General features: G+C 42.0%; 1 protein-coding gene across 3 annotated transcripts in view; it reads right to left on the bottom strand.

The window, feature by feature from the left end:
- Positions 1–883: 883 nt before the first annotated feature.
- GAK (cyclin G associated kinase) overlaps positions 884–16,556 on the bottom strand; it is a 90,035-nt gene continuing 74,362 nt past the window's right edge. For 2 of the 3 annotated variants that reach the window (XM_083353720.1, XM_083353722.1), the window contains 6 exons: positions 13,095–13,217; positions 10,782–10,901; positions 7,550–7,786; positions 3,742–3,890; positions 2,775–2,951; positions 884–1,584 (listed from right to left, as the gene is read on the bottom strand). In XM_083353720.1, the coding sequence (XP_083209846.1) occupies positions 1,483–1,584; positions 2,775–2,951; positions 3,742–3,890; positions 7,550–7,786; positions 10,782–10,901; positions 13,095–13,217 (908 nt within the window). In that variant the 3' untranslated portion in view covers positions 884–1,482. The remainder of the gene's footprint in view (positions 1,585–2,774; positions 2,952–3,741; positions 3,891–7,549; positions 7,787–10,781; positions 10,902–13,094; positions 13,218–16,556) is intronic. The other variant, XM_083353721.1, reaches the window with a different exon arrangement.

Below are 16,556 nucleotides of genomic sequence, written 5' to 3'. Positions count from 1 at the left end.
TGATTATGCCAAGCTTCAGCTCAGCGGTCACCCAACCACACAAAACAAACCATAATACCATAAAACAGTGAATAAATCTGAATGGCAAACTAGATTCTCTATTGGGAGCTACTAATGCTGCTCGGAGACCAAATCTTGATTGAGCATGCTGCTAATCTGATACAACATCGAACTATATTACACTATTCAGTCAAGTTATGCCCCAAAGTGATTTTTTCCCTCCAGTTTTAGAACTAAGTGTTCTAAAGGGCACATCAAATAGAGGGGTTGTCTCTAAAATAATATCTATCTATCTAATAATAATAATAAAATAATATCTATCTATCTAATAATATCCATCCATCCATCAATCCGTCTAATTATACATATTAATAGTCTTGAAGATCATACATATCCATATGTGCAAACCTCCAGACTCTGCAAACTTTAGAAATAATGAACAAAAGTCAGCAATGGCTAGCCAAAGTATGCATCCTCCTTCAAAATGGCCATTAAAGATGCAACATTTATTTAATCATTTAATCAAATGCATTTAATCAAATGCAAACCAAAACTGTAACCGACTGAACTTCTGCTTCCATCTGTGCATGTGTCAACCTGCCGGCAAGTTGCGTGTCGATCGTCCAGTGCAAGCAAGAGGGAGAACTCACACGAGCTCTTTCTGGTTGAACACCTTATCCTAAACTGTCTTGCCTCCAAGAATATTATAACAAATAAGGCAAGAGCACACAGGCCTTGAGCTCTGCTTCTTTTGTTTAGTTTACAAGTTTGTTTGTTTTTTTAAAGGAAGTAGTACAAACCCAAGATTTACCCAAGCCAACTTCTTTCTTCAATTGGAAGTGTTTTGGCTAAGCAATTGTTGATGCAGTGTAAGGAACACAGGTGTTGTCAGAAAACTATTTTAATTATTTACAGAATGATCATTGGAAGGATTACATAAAATACAGAAGAAAAATGTACACCTCTAACCGAGAAAAAATGATGTTGAGTGATCTCACAGACTATAGGGTAACAAAAGCACTTAAATAAGGCAAAAAGGGGACAAAGGGGGGGGGAGATATCACAAAGACTACATGGGAAATAAAACAAAAATGCAAATTGAGGTTTTGTGTTTTTCAAATGGAAAATTAAAAAAAAAAGATTCAAAACAGATGACGTTCCCACTAGCAAAATTTTGCTCACGCCAGCAGCCATTATTAGAATTACTGGTGCATTCAACCTTCTCTAACATAGCCTGAAACTTGCCACTTCCACAACACAAACTTCTCAGCACTGATGGGAATGCCATCTTTGCGAAGTTTCACATTTTATCGCCTACAATACACACTGTGATGCTGCGTGTACAGTTTAAAATTGTGCAAGACCAGGGAAAGTTGTTTTGCCCCCACTCCTCCAACTTTAGGAGGTTGCACTGCAGCTCTCGAGATTCAGTTTTGCTGCCAGTGCATTTTCGAAATCAACTCCCTTGCAAGAGGGAGTTTCTTAAAAAAGGGATTTTGAGCCTTGGTTTTCAAATTCTGACCACGCATCGTTCAGCTCCATGAAGATCATTTTGGCATAGTGCTCATAAGGTTGCCCCGTAGCCTGTAAACACACAAACAAAACAAAACACTGAATCGCAATGCAACTGTCCAACTGTAAAAGGTTAAACTTGCATCACAAGCAATAATTAGCTTTACTTCTGGAGTTAAGAAGAAACCCATGGGAATATTACTATCTGAACACTGCTCCTATATTCACAATTCTATTTAATTTATTTTTTCCAAAAAAGGATGAGTGCACTGAATGAACTCTGAACTGGGTTTTTTCTCAGTGGGACATCTATCACCCAATTGCCCATGAGAGAAGAACAAGAATGGTTTTGAGCTCAGATATCAATATGGAACCACATGCCACTTAGCACAACTACTGTACCTGAATGAATTCCCCTTTCTGTTCCAGAAACAGTCAACAGGTATACCTTGACTTACAACCCTTTGAAGTTCTGACAGACCCTCACCCAAATTACTTATGATCCAGTTCCAATGTTCTCACAGCTGCCTTCTCCCCCTCCTCCCATTATGTGACTGCATTTTGGGCACTTGGCAACTAGCTCACCCAGTGGTGGGACTCAGATACGTGAACAACCGGTTTCCTGTGTGGATGCCGTTTCCGGGAAGTCCGTTCTAGGCCTGGGCAACAAAAAATTAGCTACCGGTTCTGCCAAACTGGTACGAACCGGCTGAACCCCACCACTGAGCTCACCTATATGGCATTTTTGCCAAAAACAAAAAACAAAACCCATCATTCACATCTGGTTGGGAACCTTGGAATGGGCAGGTTCCATTAAGGTTCTTACGTTAAGGGCTACCTATGGTCAAGAAACTTTGCTCCCTGAAGCAAAATCACCACAAGACAGGTGACAGCAACCTGCCTACCTTTGTGCACAATTCCATAAACTAGGAAGATCTGATGCAGCACCTTCCGTGATCCACTACGATTTCCGTTTCTTGGGGGAAGCAAAGTACGCTTGTTTTTAAATACTTGCACGCCCAAAGCAATGACAGTTATAGCAGCAGAGAGCAGGATGCAGTGTAACTTTTGACAACAGCAGTTGGGGGGCAGCGGGGGGGGGGGGGGGAGGGAGGGTTAATCATAATTCAAAAACAAGTCATTAGCATCTTTTTTTGAAAATGGCTGTTAAACAACCGGTTGCAAGTTAAGGTCTACCTGTAATTAGCAATCGTGTGAACGACGTTACTCTATCCGCATGTGAGTATTTGCCAGACACTCACCTTATCTGGATGAACGACAAGCGCTGCTTTTCTATAGTACTTTTTCACCTGGTCGGGGGTAACCAGGTCTGCCATCCCAACTGGCTTCCACTTGGTTTCACCTTCCCAAAGCACAGTGTGAAGAGTAGATAGTAAAGCTCTTATATTCCTCTCTTTTCCATCAACCCACTCTAGAAGCTGGCAAAGGAAAGGGGAAGGAGGGAAATTCACCTAAGCCAAATGCTGCACAACGTTTAATGGACATAATTTTCCTTGTATTGTCACACATAGCAATACTGATTACCTAACGACGTCATATGCAATGATTTAATACTCTCTTTCTAATAGCCACCGACCTACTTTACTGTTGATGAGTTCACAACTGCTTCCGCTTAGCTATTATAGCACCGGGCTAATCTCCGCTTAACCTCACCACTTTTTAATATACAGAAGCTTTTACACATCTGTGTTTCCTGTCGATGCACCTATTGGCTGAACCCCACCTGTGCCAATCCTAGACCTGTTACATCCCCCAGTCCAGGGCTAGGCAACCTTGGCTCTTTTATGACTCGTGGACTTCAACTCCCAGAATTCCTGAGCCAGCCATGCTGAGGGGAAAGGGAGAGGTTTCCAAGCTGAGCCATGCTGGCTCAGGAATTCTGGGAGTTGAAGTCCACGAGTCATAAAAGAGCCAAGACTGCCTACCCCTGCCCCAGTCCCTTTTCTCACAATGGATATTGCTTACACTGATAGAGGTGCTTTTCAGGATCTTTCCTGGCTCTGCTATTTGACTTCCCTTTAAGGAAGATGCTAAAGGCAGAATCTGAGATCTTTTTCTTATGCCCACTAAGACATCCACCCTTCTTCCTATTGCACTTTCTTCCTCCTATGTTGCAAATTCTTCTGCACGGCTTACAGTTCATTTCTTGGCTGAAAACACAGCAAGAATCTGAAGCAAAGGGAAATGTTCTGCATAAATGCTACAAACCTTTAATTTTAGAGGATCCATATCTTTAGAGAGTTCTTGCTTTCTCATTTCAGCAATTGTTCTGGGTCCCTTTTTGTCGGACTTTGCTGAAAAGCCTTGATTTGACAAAAGGTCTTCAAAATCGTTTTCTGAAACTTTGGGTTTGTGTCCTGGCAAAGAAGAAAAAAGAAGCTAGGCATTTTCCTGTTAATAGAAAATTTACACAGAAATGACAGATTTGTTATTCGTTACTCATGCTGGTCATTACCAAGCCATTATCAGTTTTAGGAAACTGTTATATCTCCTTGCTTTTTTTTTTCCAACAGGGCTTATTCCTGAATTAGTGTGTTCCCTTGATGCAGACTAAAGGAAAACCAGTGACTTACTAGACTGCTGTCTTCCTTATAAGGCCACTAGATGTTACAAGTCAATACAATCAGTTACTTAATTCGTTGCTTACATGTTTCCACTTAAGAATCTGAGCATAGCCCAGAAATTAATGGTGAGATCTGAGAAAATCTTGGTTCAAGGATTTCATCATAGCTGCACGCTGATTAGATAGCATCAGCTAAGTAAACATTCCTACAGTGAAGGAAAAAAGTATTTGATCCCTTGCCGATTTTGTACGTTTGCCCACTGACAAAGAAATGATCAGCCTATAATTTTAATGGTAGCTTTATTTTAACAGTGAGAGACAGAATAACAACCAAAGAATCAACCCCCCCCCCCGCATTTCAAAAAAATTATAAATTGATTTGCATTTTAATGAGTGAACAAAGTATTTGATCTCCTATCAGTCAGCCAGATTTCTGTCTTTTATACTGGTAATGAGCTGAGATTAGGAGCAGTCTCTTAAAGGGAGTGCTCCTAATCTGAGCCTGTTACCTGTATAAAAGATACCTGTCCACAGAAGCAATCAATCAACCAGATTCCAAACTCTCCACCACGGCCGAGACCACAGAGCCCTCCAAGGATGTCAGGGACAAGATTGTAGACCTACGCAAGGCTGGAATCGGCTACAAGATTATCACCAAGCAGCTGGTGCGATTATTCGCAAATGGAAGAAACACAAAATAACTGTCAATCTCCCTGGTTCTGAGGCTCCATGCAAGAGCTCACCTTGTGGAGTTGCAATGATCATGAGAACAGAACTACCAGGGGGGATCTTGTCAATGATCTCAAGGCAGCTGGGACCACAGTCACCAAGAAAACAATTGGTAACACACTACGCTGTGAAGGACTGAAATCCTGCAGCGCCTGCAAGGTCCCCCTGCTCAAGAAAGCACATGTACAGGCCCATCTGAAGTTTGCCAATGAACCGCTGAATGATTCAGAGGAGAGCTGGGTGAAAGTGTTGTGGTCAGATGAGACCAACAATGAGTCTTTGGCATCAACTCAACTCACCATGTTTGCAGGAGGAGGAATGCTGCCTATGACCCCATGAATACCATCCCCACCATCAAACATGGAGGTGGAAACATTATGCTTTGGGGGTGTTTTTCTGTTAAGGGGACAGGATGATTTCACTGCATCAAAGGGATGATGGACTGTCAAACCTTGGGGGAGAGCCTCCTTCTCTCAGCCAGGGCACCGAAAATGGGTCGTGGGTGAGTATTCCAGCATGGCAATGACCCAAAACACATGGCCAAAGCAACAAAGGAGTGGCTCAAAAAGAAGCACATTAAGGTCCTGGAGTGGCCTAGCCAGTCTCCAGACCTTAATCCCATGGAAAATCTGTGGAGGGAGCTGAAGGTTCGAGCTGCCAAACATCAGCCTTGAAACCTTAATGACTTGGAGAGGATCTGCAAAGAGGAGTAGGACAAAATCCCTCCTGAGATATGTGCAAACCTGGTAGCCAACTACAGGAAACATCTGACCTCTGTGATTGCCCACAAGGGTTTTGCCATCAAGTACTAAGTCATGTTTTGCGAAGGGGTTAAATACTTATTTCACTCATTAAAATGCAAATCAATTTGATGTTTTTGTTGTTATTCTGTCTCTCACTGTTAAAATAAACCTACCATTAAAATTATAGGCTGATCATTTCTTTGTTCAGTGGGCAAATGTACAAAATCAGCAGGGGATCAAATACTTTTCCCCCTCACTATAGTCATTTACTTCTCTAACACTGGCAGTATAATGGATCTATATTGGTGCAATTAGTACCAGCATTCAACCCTTTACCATGTTCAGAGAATGACTCGGTGACCTTGGCTCAACCATTATGGAAGATGTGCTCTGAAGCTGAGAGCCCAGTCCTCTGTTAAAGCAGGAGTAGACAACCTGTAGTACTCCAGGTATTGTTGAATTTCAACTGTCAGCAGCCCTCATCAATGTTGAGCAAGGGTGAAGGATGATGGAAAAGTTCCCAGTCAAAGAAAAGAGTTTCATTCTATTGGCCAGAAAGAACTCTATAACACCCACCCTCCTCGCGTTACCTCTACCCAGGATAATGGAGGTGCAAGGTATCCCTTATAGATTCTTTAAATGAAAAAGGGTTTTGTAGGCAATCCTCTGAGTTACGTCCAACCCATCAGCTCCCTGGACAAGCTTAAGAGCCCCTCCAATCGGTTAAATACAAGCATTTTTAATGGAAAGAAAAAAGTAGTGCTCATCAATTTAGATACAGACTCCTTCAACTGTGAAAGCTGGAGAGCTTCATCAATCAGGGCTGAGAAAACTTGACTGTGCTAGAATTGCCTTCCTGGGCCTAGACCAGGGGTAGGCAACCTCGGCTGTTTTATGACTCATAGACTTCAACTCCCAGAATTCCTGAGTCAGCATGGCTGACTCAGGAATTCTGGGAGTTGAAGTCCATGAGTCATAAAAGAGCCGAGGTTGCCTACCCCTGGCCTAGACATAACTCCCAGCCCACTTTGTAGAGTCAGTGAGATTATTTCATTAGATTTAAATTTCAAATCCAAAGCAACTTAGAGCAGCTCACCACAACATAATACAAACACAAAATGTGACGTAACAATATCAGCAAGTATATAGACAACTCATTACACCCAGAGAGGGTGGAAGGGAGAGGGGGAGAGGGAGAGGGAGAGAGGCATATTTTTAAAAAAAATCTAACATGCAGATCACATTCAGCCATATAGTGGGGGCTGCCCTCTCTGATGTAAATTTTTTTTAAAAGAGAGGAAATGAATAGAGGAATTTGGAAGTGGGTACACTCTATTTCAAGGGATACTTCATTTTGACTATGGGAATGACCTAAAAAAACCCTTGGAATCAGGAATTAAACTGTGCTGTCTCTTCGACATTCAAAAAAACCCTGACTACATTCAAATAGACAAAATGTGTATTTTGGATATTATTACATTTTGTTATGAATTGAGACAAGAGAAATCTTGGTTACCTAAAGTCTGAAAATTATAAATATCAAAGATTAAATTGGAATATTGATGAGAAACTAAAAATTGGGCAAAAATTAATAACAGGATAGGGATTGTTTATGAAGACTGAATGTAATTAAGATACATATACGCTAAAAACATTTGATAAAAGTAAGAACGATGTTTTTACTGAGTTGATATAATAAAAACTGTGCTAGCTTGAATACGAGACAGTAAATGTTAAGGGAAAAAGAGGAGAAATATTTGTAACCTGAGATTTGTACTAAAGATTTTGTTATCGAACTATTAACCCAGTCGTCATGTTGCTTTTTAAATACTTAAATGTAAAATTGGAAAATTAATAAAACATTATATATATAAAAAAAGAAAAAACCTGTCCCCTTAAAGTTAATGGGGATTGGCTGCCAGTTGAAATGTGCACAGTAAAAGGTCACAGCCCAGTGTGTGTCTGATTGCCACATACTTACCAAAGCCAGAAGTTCGGATTCCTCTCTCCTCCCGTCCTCCGATTACACTAAAGTTCATAGTGTAGTTGGGTTTGGGTTGTGTGCCCAACTTGGCTTGTTCCGGAGGTTTGGGCTGGGGTGAAGGTTGCCATGAAGTGCTGCTGGCTTGTGGCTTGCTTGTTTGCCACTGAGCCCCCGCTGATTTTTGAGCTGACTTGGAAGCAAAGCTGCCAGCTGAGAATCCTCCACTAGTTGTTCCTAGATAAGAAGCAATTGGACGTTTTAATAATCTAAATTATGTCCAAGTCAGAAGGGAAAGTTTTACAAGGGCTCCTCTATTGCAACGTTAGTAGGAAGGGTGACCTTAAATATAATTCAAAAGCAGCACCCTGAGCCAAAACCATTAGGACAAAGTATGACAGGATCTTTCAATAGTCCAAGCTGCAAAATCAGTGACTGCCAAGTCCTGATATGCTATGTAGTCCTCGACTTACAGCCGCAACTGAGCCCAAATTTCCTGCTGCTAAGTGAGACAGCTGTTTTGGCCCATTTTATGATCTTTCTTGTCACCGTTGTTAAGTGAGTCGCCGCAATTGTTAAGAGTTAGTAACACGGCTGTTAAAGTGAACCTGGCTTCCCCACTGAGACTGCTTGTCGGAAGGTTGCCAAAGGGGAGGATCACGTGATCTTGAAACCCTCGCAACCGTCATAAATATGAACTAGCTGCTAAGTGTCCAAATTTTGACCATGTGACTAGGGCAGAGGTCCCCAACCTTTTGGGCACCAGAGACCGGTTCCACGGAGAGAGGTTTTTCCACGGACTGGGGTGGGCGTGGTTTTGTGTGCTGCCTGCATCCCACAGATGGGGCTTTGCTCGTTTGTGTGGACCGGTTGCTGGCATGCTGCGGCTCGGTATCAGTCCACGGAAAGGGGGTCGGGGACCCCTGAACTAGGGGGATTCTGTAATATGAAAAACAGTTACAAATCACTTTTTTTTCAGTGCTGCTGTAACTTCGAAGAGTCATTAAATGAATGGTGGTAAGGACCACCTGGGGTCTAAGCTAGCTTTGAGAGAGACAACATAAAGGCCTGCAGTAACTCTTAGTGCTGGTCTTTAAACCTAAGTTAAATGGTGGAAAGCATATAAACCTTCTTTCTGTGAGAGTGAAGGGAAGGGACTAGTAACCAAGGCTGTTGAAATAACCTCCATATTTCAAGAAGAGGGCTAAACAAGAGGGCCCAAATGCTTGAGGAGCTCAAACTGGGAGAAGCCACTGACATCACACCTGTTAGTGTAAGTAACCTCCAACACCACCAGCAACCCCAAGAAGAAACCGAACAAAAATCATGGCACACTCCAAAATGCACGGCCACATTTGAGAAGAGGCGAGTCGCCTGAATACAACAGAACAAAGGAAGGGTATTCGTTTTTCAGAATAAAGGATGACTTGTCACTGGCAACAGATATTTATAAGCAAGGGTTGCACATGGACATATTTAAACACTTAGCACATTTAGAGGTAGGGCTAGCCAAATTGGGTATTCTTTCAATGTTTTGGACTACAGCTTCATCCAACGCATGGCCAATGGCAAGGGAATGTGAGAGTTGCTGTTCAAAACACCTGGAAAAGGCCAGTCTCCTACCCTGATAGAATACTAATCCTCATACTAGTATTACATTTTTATTACTTTTTTTTCCAGAAAGGAAAAATGCACAAAGAGAACAACAGCCTAATAAAAAAACCATCAGGAGTCCTATGCTGAGTTGGCAGTAAACAAATGTAATAACTAGTGAGTAAGTGAAGATTAAATTAAATGGTGCAAAAAAAAGCTTCCTGGGCAAGAATTGTTCATCTAGTAATCCAGCCCCGATTCTTCTGACTGTCAGAATTAATTGGAGAGGCAACTTTTTTTGGGTATCTCCTGGACGGGTTCCAAATCCTTCTCGAAATATGAAAAAAGGAGGATGGAAAAGAGAAAGGGAACCTCCACCGGGAAGTAATTCCAACCTGCAGATTATTACCCACAGGCCATGTAGGTAGTCCTCAGCTTACAACAGTTCATCTAGTGACCGTTCAAAGCTACAGCAGCACTGAAAAAAGTGGACTTATGACTGTTTTTCACACTCTGAAACATTGCAGCATCCCCATGGTCACACGATCAGAATTCGGACACGCGGCAACTGACTCGTGTTTATGGCGGTTGCAGTGTCCCAGGGTCATGTGATCAACCTTTGTGACCTTCTGACAAGCAAAGTCAATGAGGAAATCAGGTTTACTTAACAACCGCGTTACTAACTTAACAACTGCAGTGATTGACTTAACAACTGTGGCAAGAAAGGCCATAAAATGGGCCAAAACTCACTTAACAAATGTCTTGCTTAGCAATATAAATTTTGGGCTCAGCCGTGGTAGTAAGTTGAGGACGACCTGTCCACAGTTGATTTTGTTGCTCTTTTAGAGACTCCCGAAGTAAGTCAGCCTGGGGCAGTTTCACAGAGGACTCCAGACGGCTTTCATCCAAGTACTTTTCAAAGACTCTGTTGACAGGTGAACAGAGTTGGCACAATGAGAGGTCAGGCCGCTCTCTTTTCTAACTCAATTTCAGTCTGTCCCACCCAATTTCGGTCTGTCAGATTGACCCTCTCCATACATTTTGCACAAATTCCAATTCGAAAGGTGGACTAGACTCAACTCTCCAATTTTTGAAATTAAAGGGCAAGGTATTTTTATTTTTTTTTATTTATTTTATTTTAATTCCATTTATATCCCGCCCTTCTCCGAAGACTCAGGGCGGCTTACAAGCTTAGCAGTAGCTTTCATTCTATGTATATGCCTGCTTGTTACGGCTTTCACACACACACCCCCCAAGCGGCATTATTACAAAGTCAGCTTAATTGCCCCCAACAATCTGGGTCCTCATTTTACCTACCTCGGAAGGATGGAAGGCTGAGTCAACCTTGAGTCTGGTGGGACGCGAACCTGCACTAATTGCAAGCAGCTGGTGTTAGTTAAGGAGGCGTTAGCCCACTGCTCCACCAAGGCTCTTTTAAGGTAGGCCTCAAAGGAGCAGCAAAGGATCAAAAACAACAGCACTGCATTATTTCACAGAGCCTGGGAAAACTCCTCTGGAAGAGAACGGGAGCAAAGGCTACAAACAGTAGCAGCAGGAGACTGAACTCCCTGTAAGTCAAAAATAACAAATAAGTGATGAGTAATGGCTACGGCTTTTCCTTAGTTATACCGACACTTACCTGGAAGTCCACTTCTCAAGTCTGCAAGGTCAGCAAAAGGGTCAGAATTCTGTGCTTTTGCTTGATTGGAGGAATGACTCAAGGAGCCACTTGCTGGCCCTCCTGTTGTGAAAGTTGGGCCTGCATAGTAGTAAATACAAATACTCGGTATTATTATTTTTTTTAACAGCAACTATTCATTTTGGGGCCTGCTTGATATCTTTTCCAGCCACAGCCAGCATTCACTGGCTTTTCCACAGTCCCCCAGTCTGCAAGTATGTTTGGACTGTTGCCATATTATAATCTGTGTTAATATGCAGTTATCAGATTGAATATATTAGTGGATGCTTAGTACACAACTACACGTGCAGAGAGAGAAGAAGGGGAGGGGGGAAGAGAGAGAGAGAGAGAGAGAGAGAGAGAGAGAGAGAGAGAGAGAGAGAGAGAGAGAGAGAGAGGGAGGGACTTGTGCTGTGATTTTGTGGAAAAGGTACAAAGTGGCAAGTAAAAGAGATGAAGTATGTGAGATCTACCCAAAGCAAGCCACAAAACCAAAAGAATCTGTCTAGTAGATGGTAGCGTGTCCAAAAGCATCAGAACAAAGGTTTTTATAAAGACAGAACAAGATGATCAAAACGAGGTGCTGTTTTCCCAACAACAGATAGCTTCCATGTGTAAATATATGAGAAAAGTATTGTACTGGTATTGGCCAAATTTTGTTGCAAATTAGGTTAAGTGTACGGAAACTGCTGTCCTTCAAGCAATCACTTGGCTGTGTTGTGCCATCTTCATCCTTATGAACCTCAAACATAATCTCAGTTACCAGCTGAAACTGGTATACAGGGATGTGTGTATGTATGTGTGAGTGAAGCTTTTAGTTCAGAAAGTTAATGTGCAATTTATTTCTGTGTGTCCCAATTCTTTGGATAACTAAGAACAACAAGACCAGAATTGTTATTAGGACTCCTTTTTGTGAAAAGACAATTCCCCCCAAAACCCCACGTAGAATACAGAAGCAGAAACACTCTTTAATATTATAGGATCCACCAATCCATGATTGCTGTGGAAGCAGTTTTGGTAGCAGATTAAGTGATATAATTGGCAAAAATCAACCACGTTTTAAATAACGCAGGAGAAGGGAAAATACGAATCAGAGAAGAGCATCTCAGTTCAGAAAGAACCTTGCTCATGCAACTTTGAGTGACACTGAACAAATCCGATTGGCGCGTTGGATTAATTTACTTCCTTACATCCAGGGATTAACCGAGATGCTTTACAAGGGTGATTGCTCAGTTTATTCTTTGGGATTGCAGGTAGGGAAGCTGTATAAACCAATGTCTTTTATTGACTGTGCATGATTCTCTACTCTTTGATTCATTTCATTCTAATTTCCTTTAATGACCCAAAATAAGATGTCATGCTTCATCTCTGATTTCCCTGCCTGCTGTTGTTTTATCCTGAAATTGCAGCAGCAGTTAAAAAAAACAGCCCTCCATCATCTTCTATTAAGACCACAATGAGGAAAAAGTGCCAGAAAACAAATTTGGCAGGACATAAAGATATCGACTAAGGTAGCCAACTGACCCGGCCTGCTTATGCCTGAAAATTTTCCACATCCCCATATAATAAAGTTTCATTTTCAGTTCTAAAACACATACAATTCTAGGTGAAGGCTGTTGCCAATTCTCCTTTATTACGCAACCACCATTTAGGTCTGAACATATTCTAAAAATTGCCGCAAAATGGAAGGGCAGCAATTGCTAATGTTAAAGCTTGCTGTCCCTTGCTATTGCTTTTCAAAAACAAAATCCCAACCTGGCCATACCGCCAAGGGTTTCTCGCAGGTATACTTTAAAGGTAAAGGTAAAGGTTCCCCCGCACATGCGTGCTAGTCGTTTCCGACTCTAGGGGCCGGTGCTCATCTCCGTTTCATAGCCGAAGAGCCAGCGCTTGTCCGAGGACGTCTCCGTGGTCATGTGGCCGGCATGACTAGACGCCAAAGGCGCACGGAACGCTGTTACCTTCCCACCGTAGTGGTCCCTATTTTTCTACTTGCATTTTTACGTGCTTTCGAACTGCTAGGTGGGCAGAAGCTGGGACGAGTAACAGGCGCTCACTCTGTTACGCGGCACTCGGGATTCGACCCGCCAAACTGCCGACCTTCCAATCAACAAGTTCAGCGTCCTAACCCACTGAGCCACCGCGTCCCTCTATACTTTAAAGACACTGCATTATAAAGCTGTCAGGTCTCTCCGGCGCTATCTCCTGGTCCAATTAGTTTTGCCGGCTTGCTTTTTGGTGGCTAAAAATACAAGCGACGGCCTCATACCATACCTTCCAAAGTTGACTTCTTGGGTGGTGTTGGGACAGTGATGTCAGTCCAAGAATCCCAACCCCCTAAAAGGTCTGGCTGGCTTGCTGAGGAAGTAATTTTAGGTGGCTCTGGGGCCAGGTTGCCTAGAAGGACACAAATCAAAATCCACACATCAGAGTAAAAGCATGCAATATATATATACAGTATATATTGCATAAACGTAACATCCTGCAAATGAAAATACAGTTAGGACACTGGATTTTTCTCCTTTAGATTTGAACCCAACTGGCCCAGTTGCTCTCCATCTATTTGTACGGGTGCTGAAAAAGAAAAAAAAAGAAGAAAAAAAAACCCTAACATTTTCATTGCCTGAAAGGGTTAAACTGCCATCTATGGTGAACAGGAATAGGTAACTTTTCCAATGGTATCTGATCCCTGTTCAAGACACGCACAGAGGAAAGGATTAGCTGGGATCCTCCAAAGCCCACGCAACAAAACATCATCTCTGAATAAGGATATGAAGCACTGATTTCCCCCATCCCAAAGCACAGACGTTTATCTCCTTGCCTCCAAAGTTCACAAACCAGGTTAAATCAAATGGCTGTATTGGTATTAATTGCTATATTAAACAGGATAGTGAATTATGAACGAACAAGCATGAACAGGAGAGGGATAGGGGGGGAAAACCCCCCAAAAGGGGGGGGGAAGTGTGGCATGTGTCTTCCTACAGTGCTTATAAACATCCAGGAGAAATATGGCAAGGTGCCACTGAATTATATTATCCCTCAACTAATCTAGCAGGGTTCTTGTTATTAAAACAGTAACCCTGAAAATAAAAAAGCCGTGCCTCTCACTAGCATTCCAGTGCAACGTTTCTCCAACTCAGCAACTTCAGGAAAGGCAGATTTCAATTCCCATTATTCCCCAGAATTCCAGGAGTTGAAATCCAGGCATCTTAAGAGATTGAGAAACACTGTTCCGACAGAAGATTGTGCTTTAGAAACTGTACTGTAGATACGGGAATTGTCAAGCAGTTACACACTGATTGCGGTATTCCTTTATATGTTCATCTATGCTTGGCTTTAAAAAAAATAATAAATCCCTGTTTGTGTTGGATTTTGTCAAAACACTAATTAGCCATGCCAATGAGTATTCAAAAGCTTTGCTGTTTATAATTTCCCAGAAAGGTTCACTGCATTGTAAAATAGATAAATAAAAAACGCAGTTAGGTGTTCAAGGGATTTAGGCAATTACTCACCAAAATCAGGATATTTACTGTATGTTAAAACAAACCATAGTATCACTTTAGCAGCTATGCTAATAAATGTTACAATGCTATTCAACTGTGCTATTTTGATACAAGAATATTAAATTAGAAGTAGACAATCTGGTGCAATACACGTACTCTATAATCATCCAGCTCATGGTGAGATTAGTCCAAAATAGCTAGCTTGCCTCCCTCTGTATTAAATCATGGTCTTTTAGAATGCAGACCTAAATATACCCATCAAATAGGCTATGGGTATATTTAGGCCTACATTCTAAAAGACCATGCTTGTCTCATACAAGTTTTCTGAATGTCAAAGAAAGGAATTTTTTTTTTGTTCATTTCTGAGTAGGTATTAAAATAGCAATGCTCCTTGATGTCACCAGTTTAAACTTCTATCTGAATATTTGAAACCTTAGAACAGACATGTCAAACACAAGGCCCGGGGGCCGGATCCGGCCCGCAAAGTGGTTTCATGTGGCCCGCGAAGCCATCCTGGAAACAGTGAGGGAACGGCCCCCACTGCCTTGGCCCTGGCCCAGAGACCCTCCTTCTGCCAGAGACCCTCAGATCTGTCCCACTCCTGCCCAGGCCCCCATAGGCACCCTTGATGCGAACGATGTAGAGCTGGCCACGCCCACCCAGTAGGCCGTATGCACTCTGGCCACACCCACCCAGTAGGCCACACCCACCCGGCCCCCTGAGGGCAACCACAATGCTGATGCGGCCCTCAATGAAATTGAGTTTGACACCCCTGCCTTAGAATATCTTATCAAATTATTTTTGATAAGGAGCTTAAGCATTCCTAATTAAGAAAGTAAAGCTTTGTTAAGGCCTTAACAGAGCCTTATCATCACTATGAACACCGCCTAGCCCTAGCCCAACCTTATCCTGTGTGGCACACCACATATACACCTTCCCCAAATAGGTTTAGCTACAATTTCCAGAAGTCCTGCATATCTGGAATATGTATGCCAAGATGGGGAAAGTTTCAACAAGAAGTAGACATTGTCATAGTGTTCCCATATCACACTCAATGCTAGGTTTGTTCAACTTAAGTTCTTTGCCATAATTATGGCTGGGAACAAGAGTTCTCAGTCCTTCATTCGAGAAACTGGGAGAGAAGGAGGCAGAGAGAATCAAATGGTGTCCAATGCAATTGGATCCACAATGGCTGGGTCTTACAAGGGCAGTACTTAACAGTCAAACCAAGAGCACAAAAACGTATTTCATGGGGAAAGGCGGATACTTCATATTATCAGACATTGCATGGCTTTCACCCCATTGTGTTTTTGTAAAATAAAATAAAATAAAATAAAATAAAATTGGAAAACTGCAGGGTTTCAGACTTGATTCCCCAAAAGTTGCTTTGAAACAAGCTGAGCAGAACCAGCACTTGTCTGCCATAAAATAGCTGTATTTCTTTCCCCCCTGGAATTAAATCACCTTTTAGAAAGTGAATCTGAAGTGCTCCACAGTTGTAAACTTTACAGTGCAATCTCAGTATAATCGACTTGTCAACTGAAGCATCCTACACAGAATCCACATGTCTAATACATAAAAACTCCTGCCCACGGTAACGGTTAAAATTCACAACTCAAATATTTTATAAAGCACTTGTAAAAGTTATAAAGTGGTTGGTGTAGTAGTTAAGGCACCAGGCTAGAAATGGTGTGGCCATGAGTTCTAGTCCTGCCTTAGACTCAAACTCAGCTGGATGACCTTGGGCCAGTCACTCTCTCACACCCCTAGGAAGGAGGTAAGAAAATTTCAGGAATTTGTCCAGGGAGTGGCCAGGGGTTAAAAACTGACTCAAGGACATAAATAAAAGTATATATAATGCAACTAACATATGTTGTTAACACAGGCAGGTATCGGATTCTATAAAAAACCACATTATGTCTCCATTAGCCTCAACTGTCAAACGTCTAGTTGCTACTGTACAAACAGATGTCTTCTCAACTCAGAAGATCCTTTACTTCTGTAACTAAAAACGACAGACAAGATTTCCTCAAAATAAAGATACAGGTCTGGCATGACATCAGATTTAAGCTCACCCCAGATCCGTGTTTAACATCTCTTAATTAGCCAGAAAAGTCATCGGAATCCAATTGCAGAGCTAGCTGCTGACTCTTAGGCCCCTTCTACAGATCACAGGGCCTCTCCTTTTAGACGTTTCACTATCAAGATTTTTGCTAAAACTTTTTCCAGTGAA

This window comes from Vipera ursinii (genome assembly GCF_947247035.1).
Source record: "Vipera ursinii genome assembly, chromosome: 2".
NCBI classification, from domain to species: Eukaryota; Metazoa; Chordata; class Lepidosauria; order Squamata; family Viperidae; genus Vipera; species Vipera ursinii.
The sequence above is the reverse complement of the archived record's forward strand: the minus strand, read 5'-3'. Positions and strand labels throughout refer to the sequence as shown.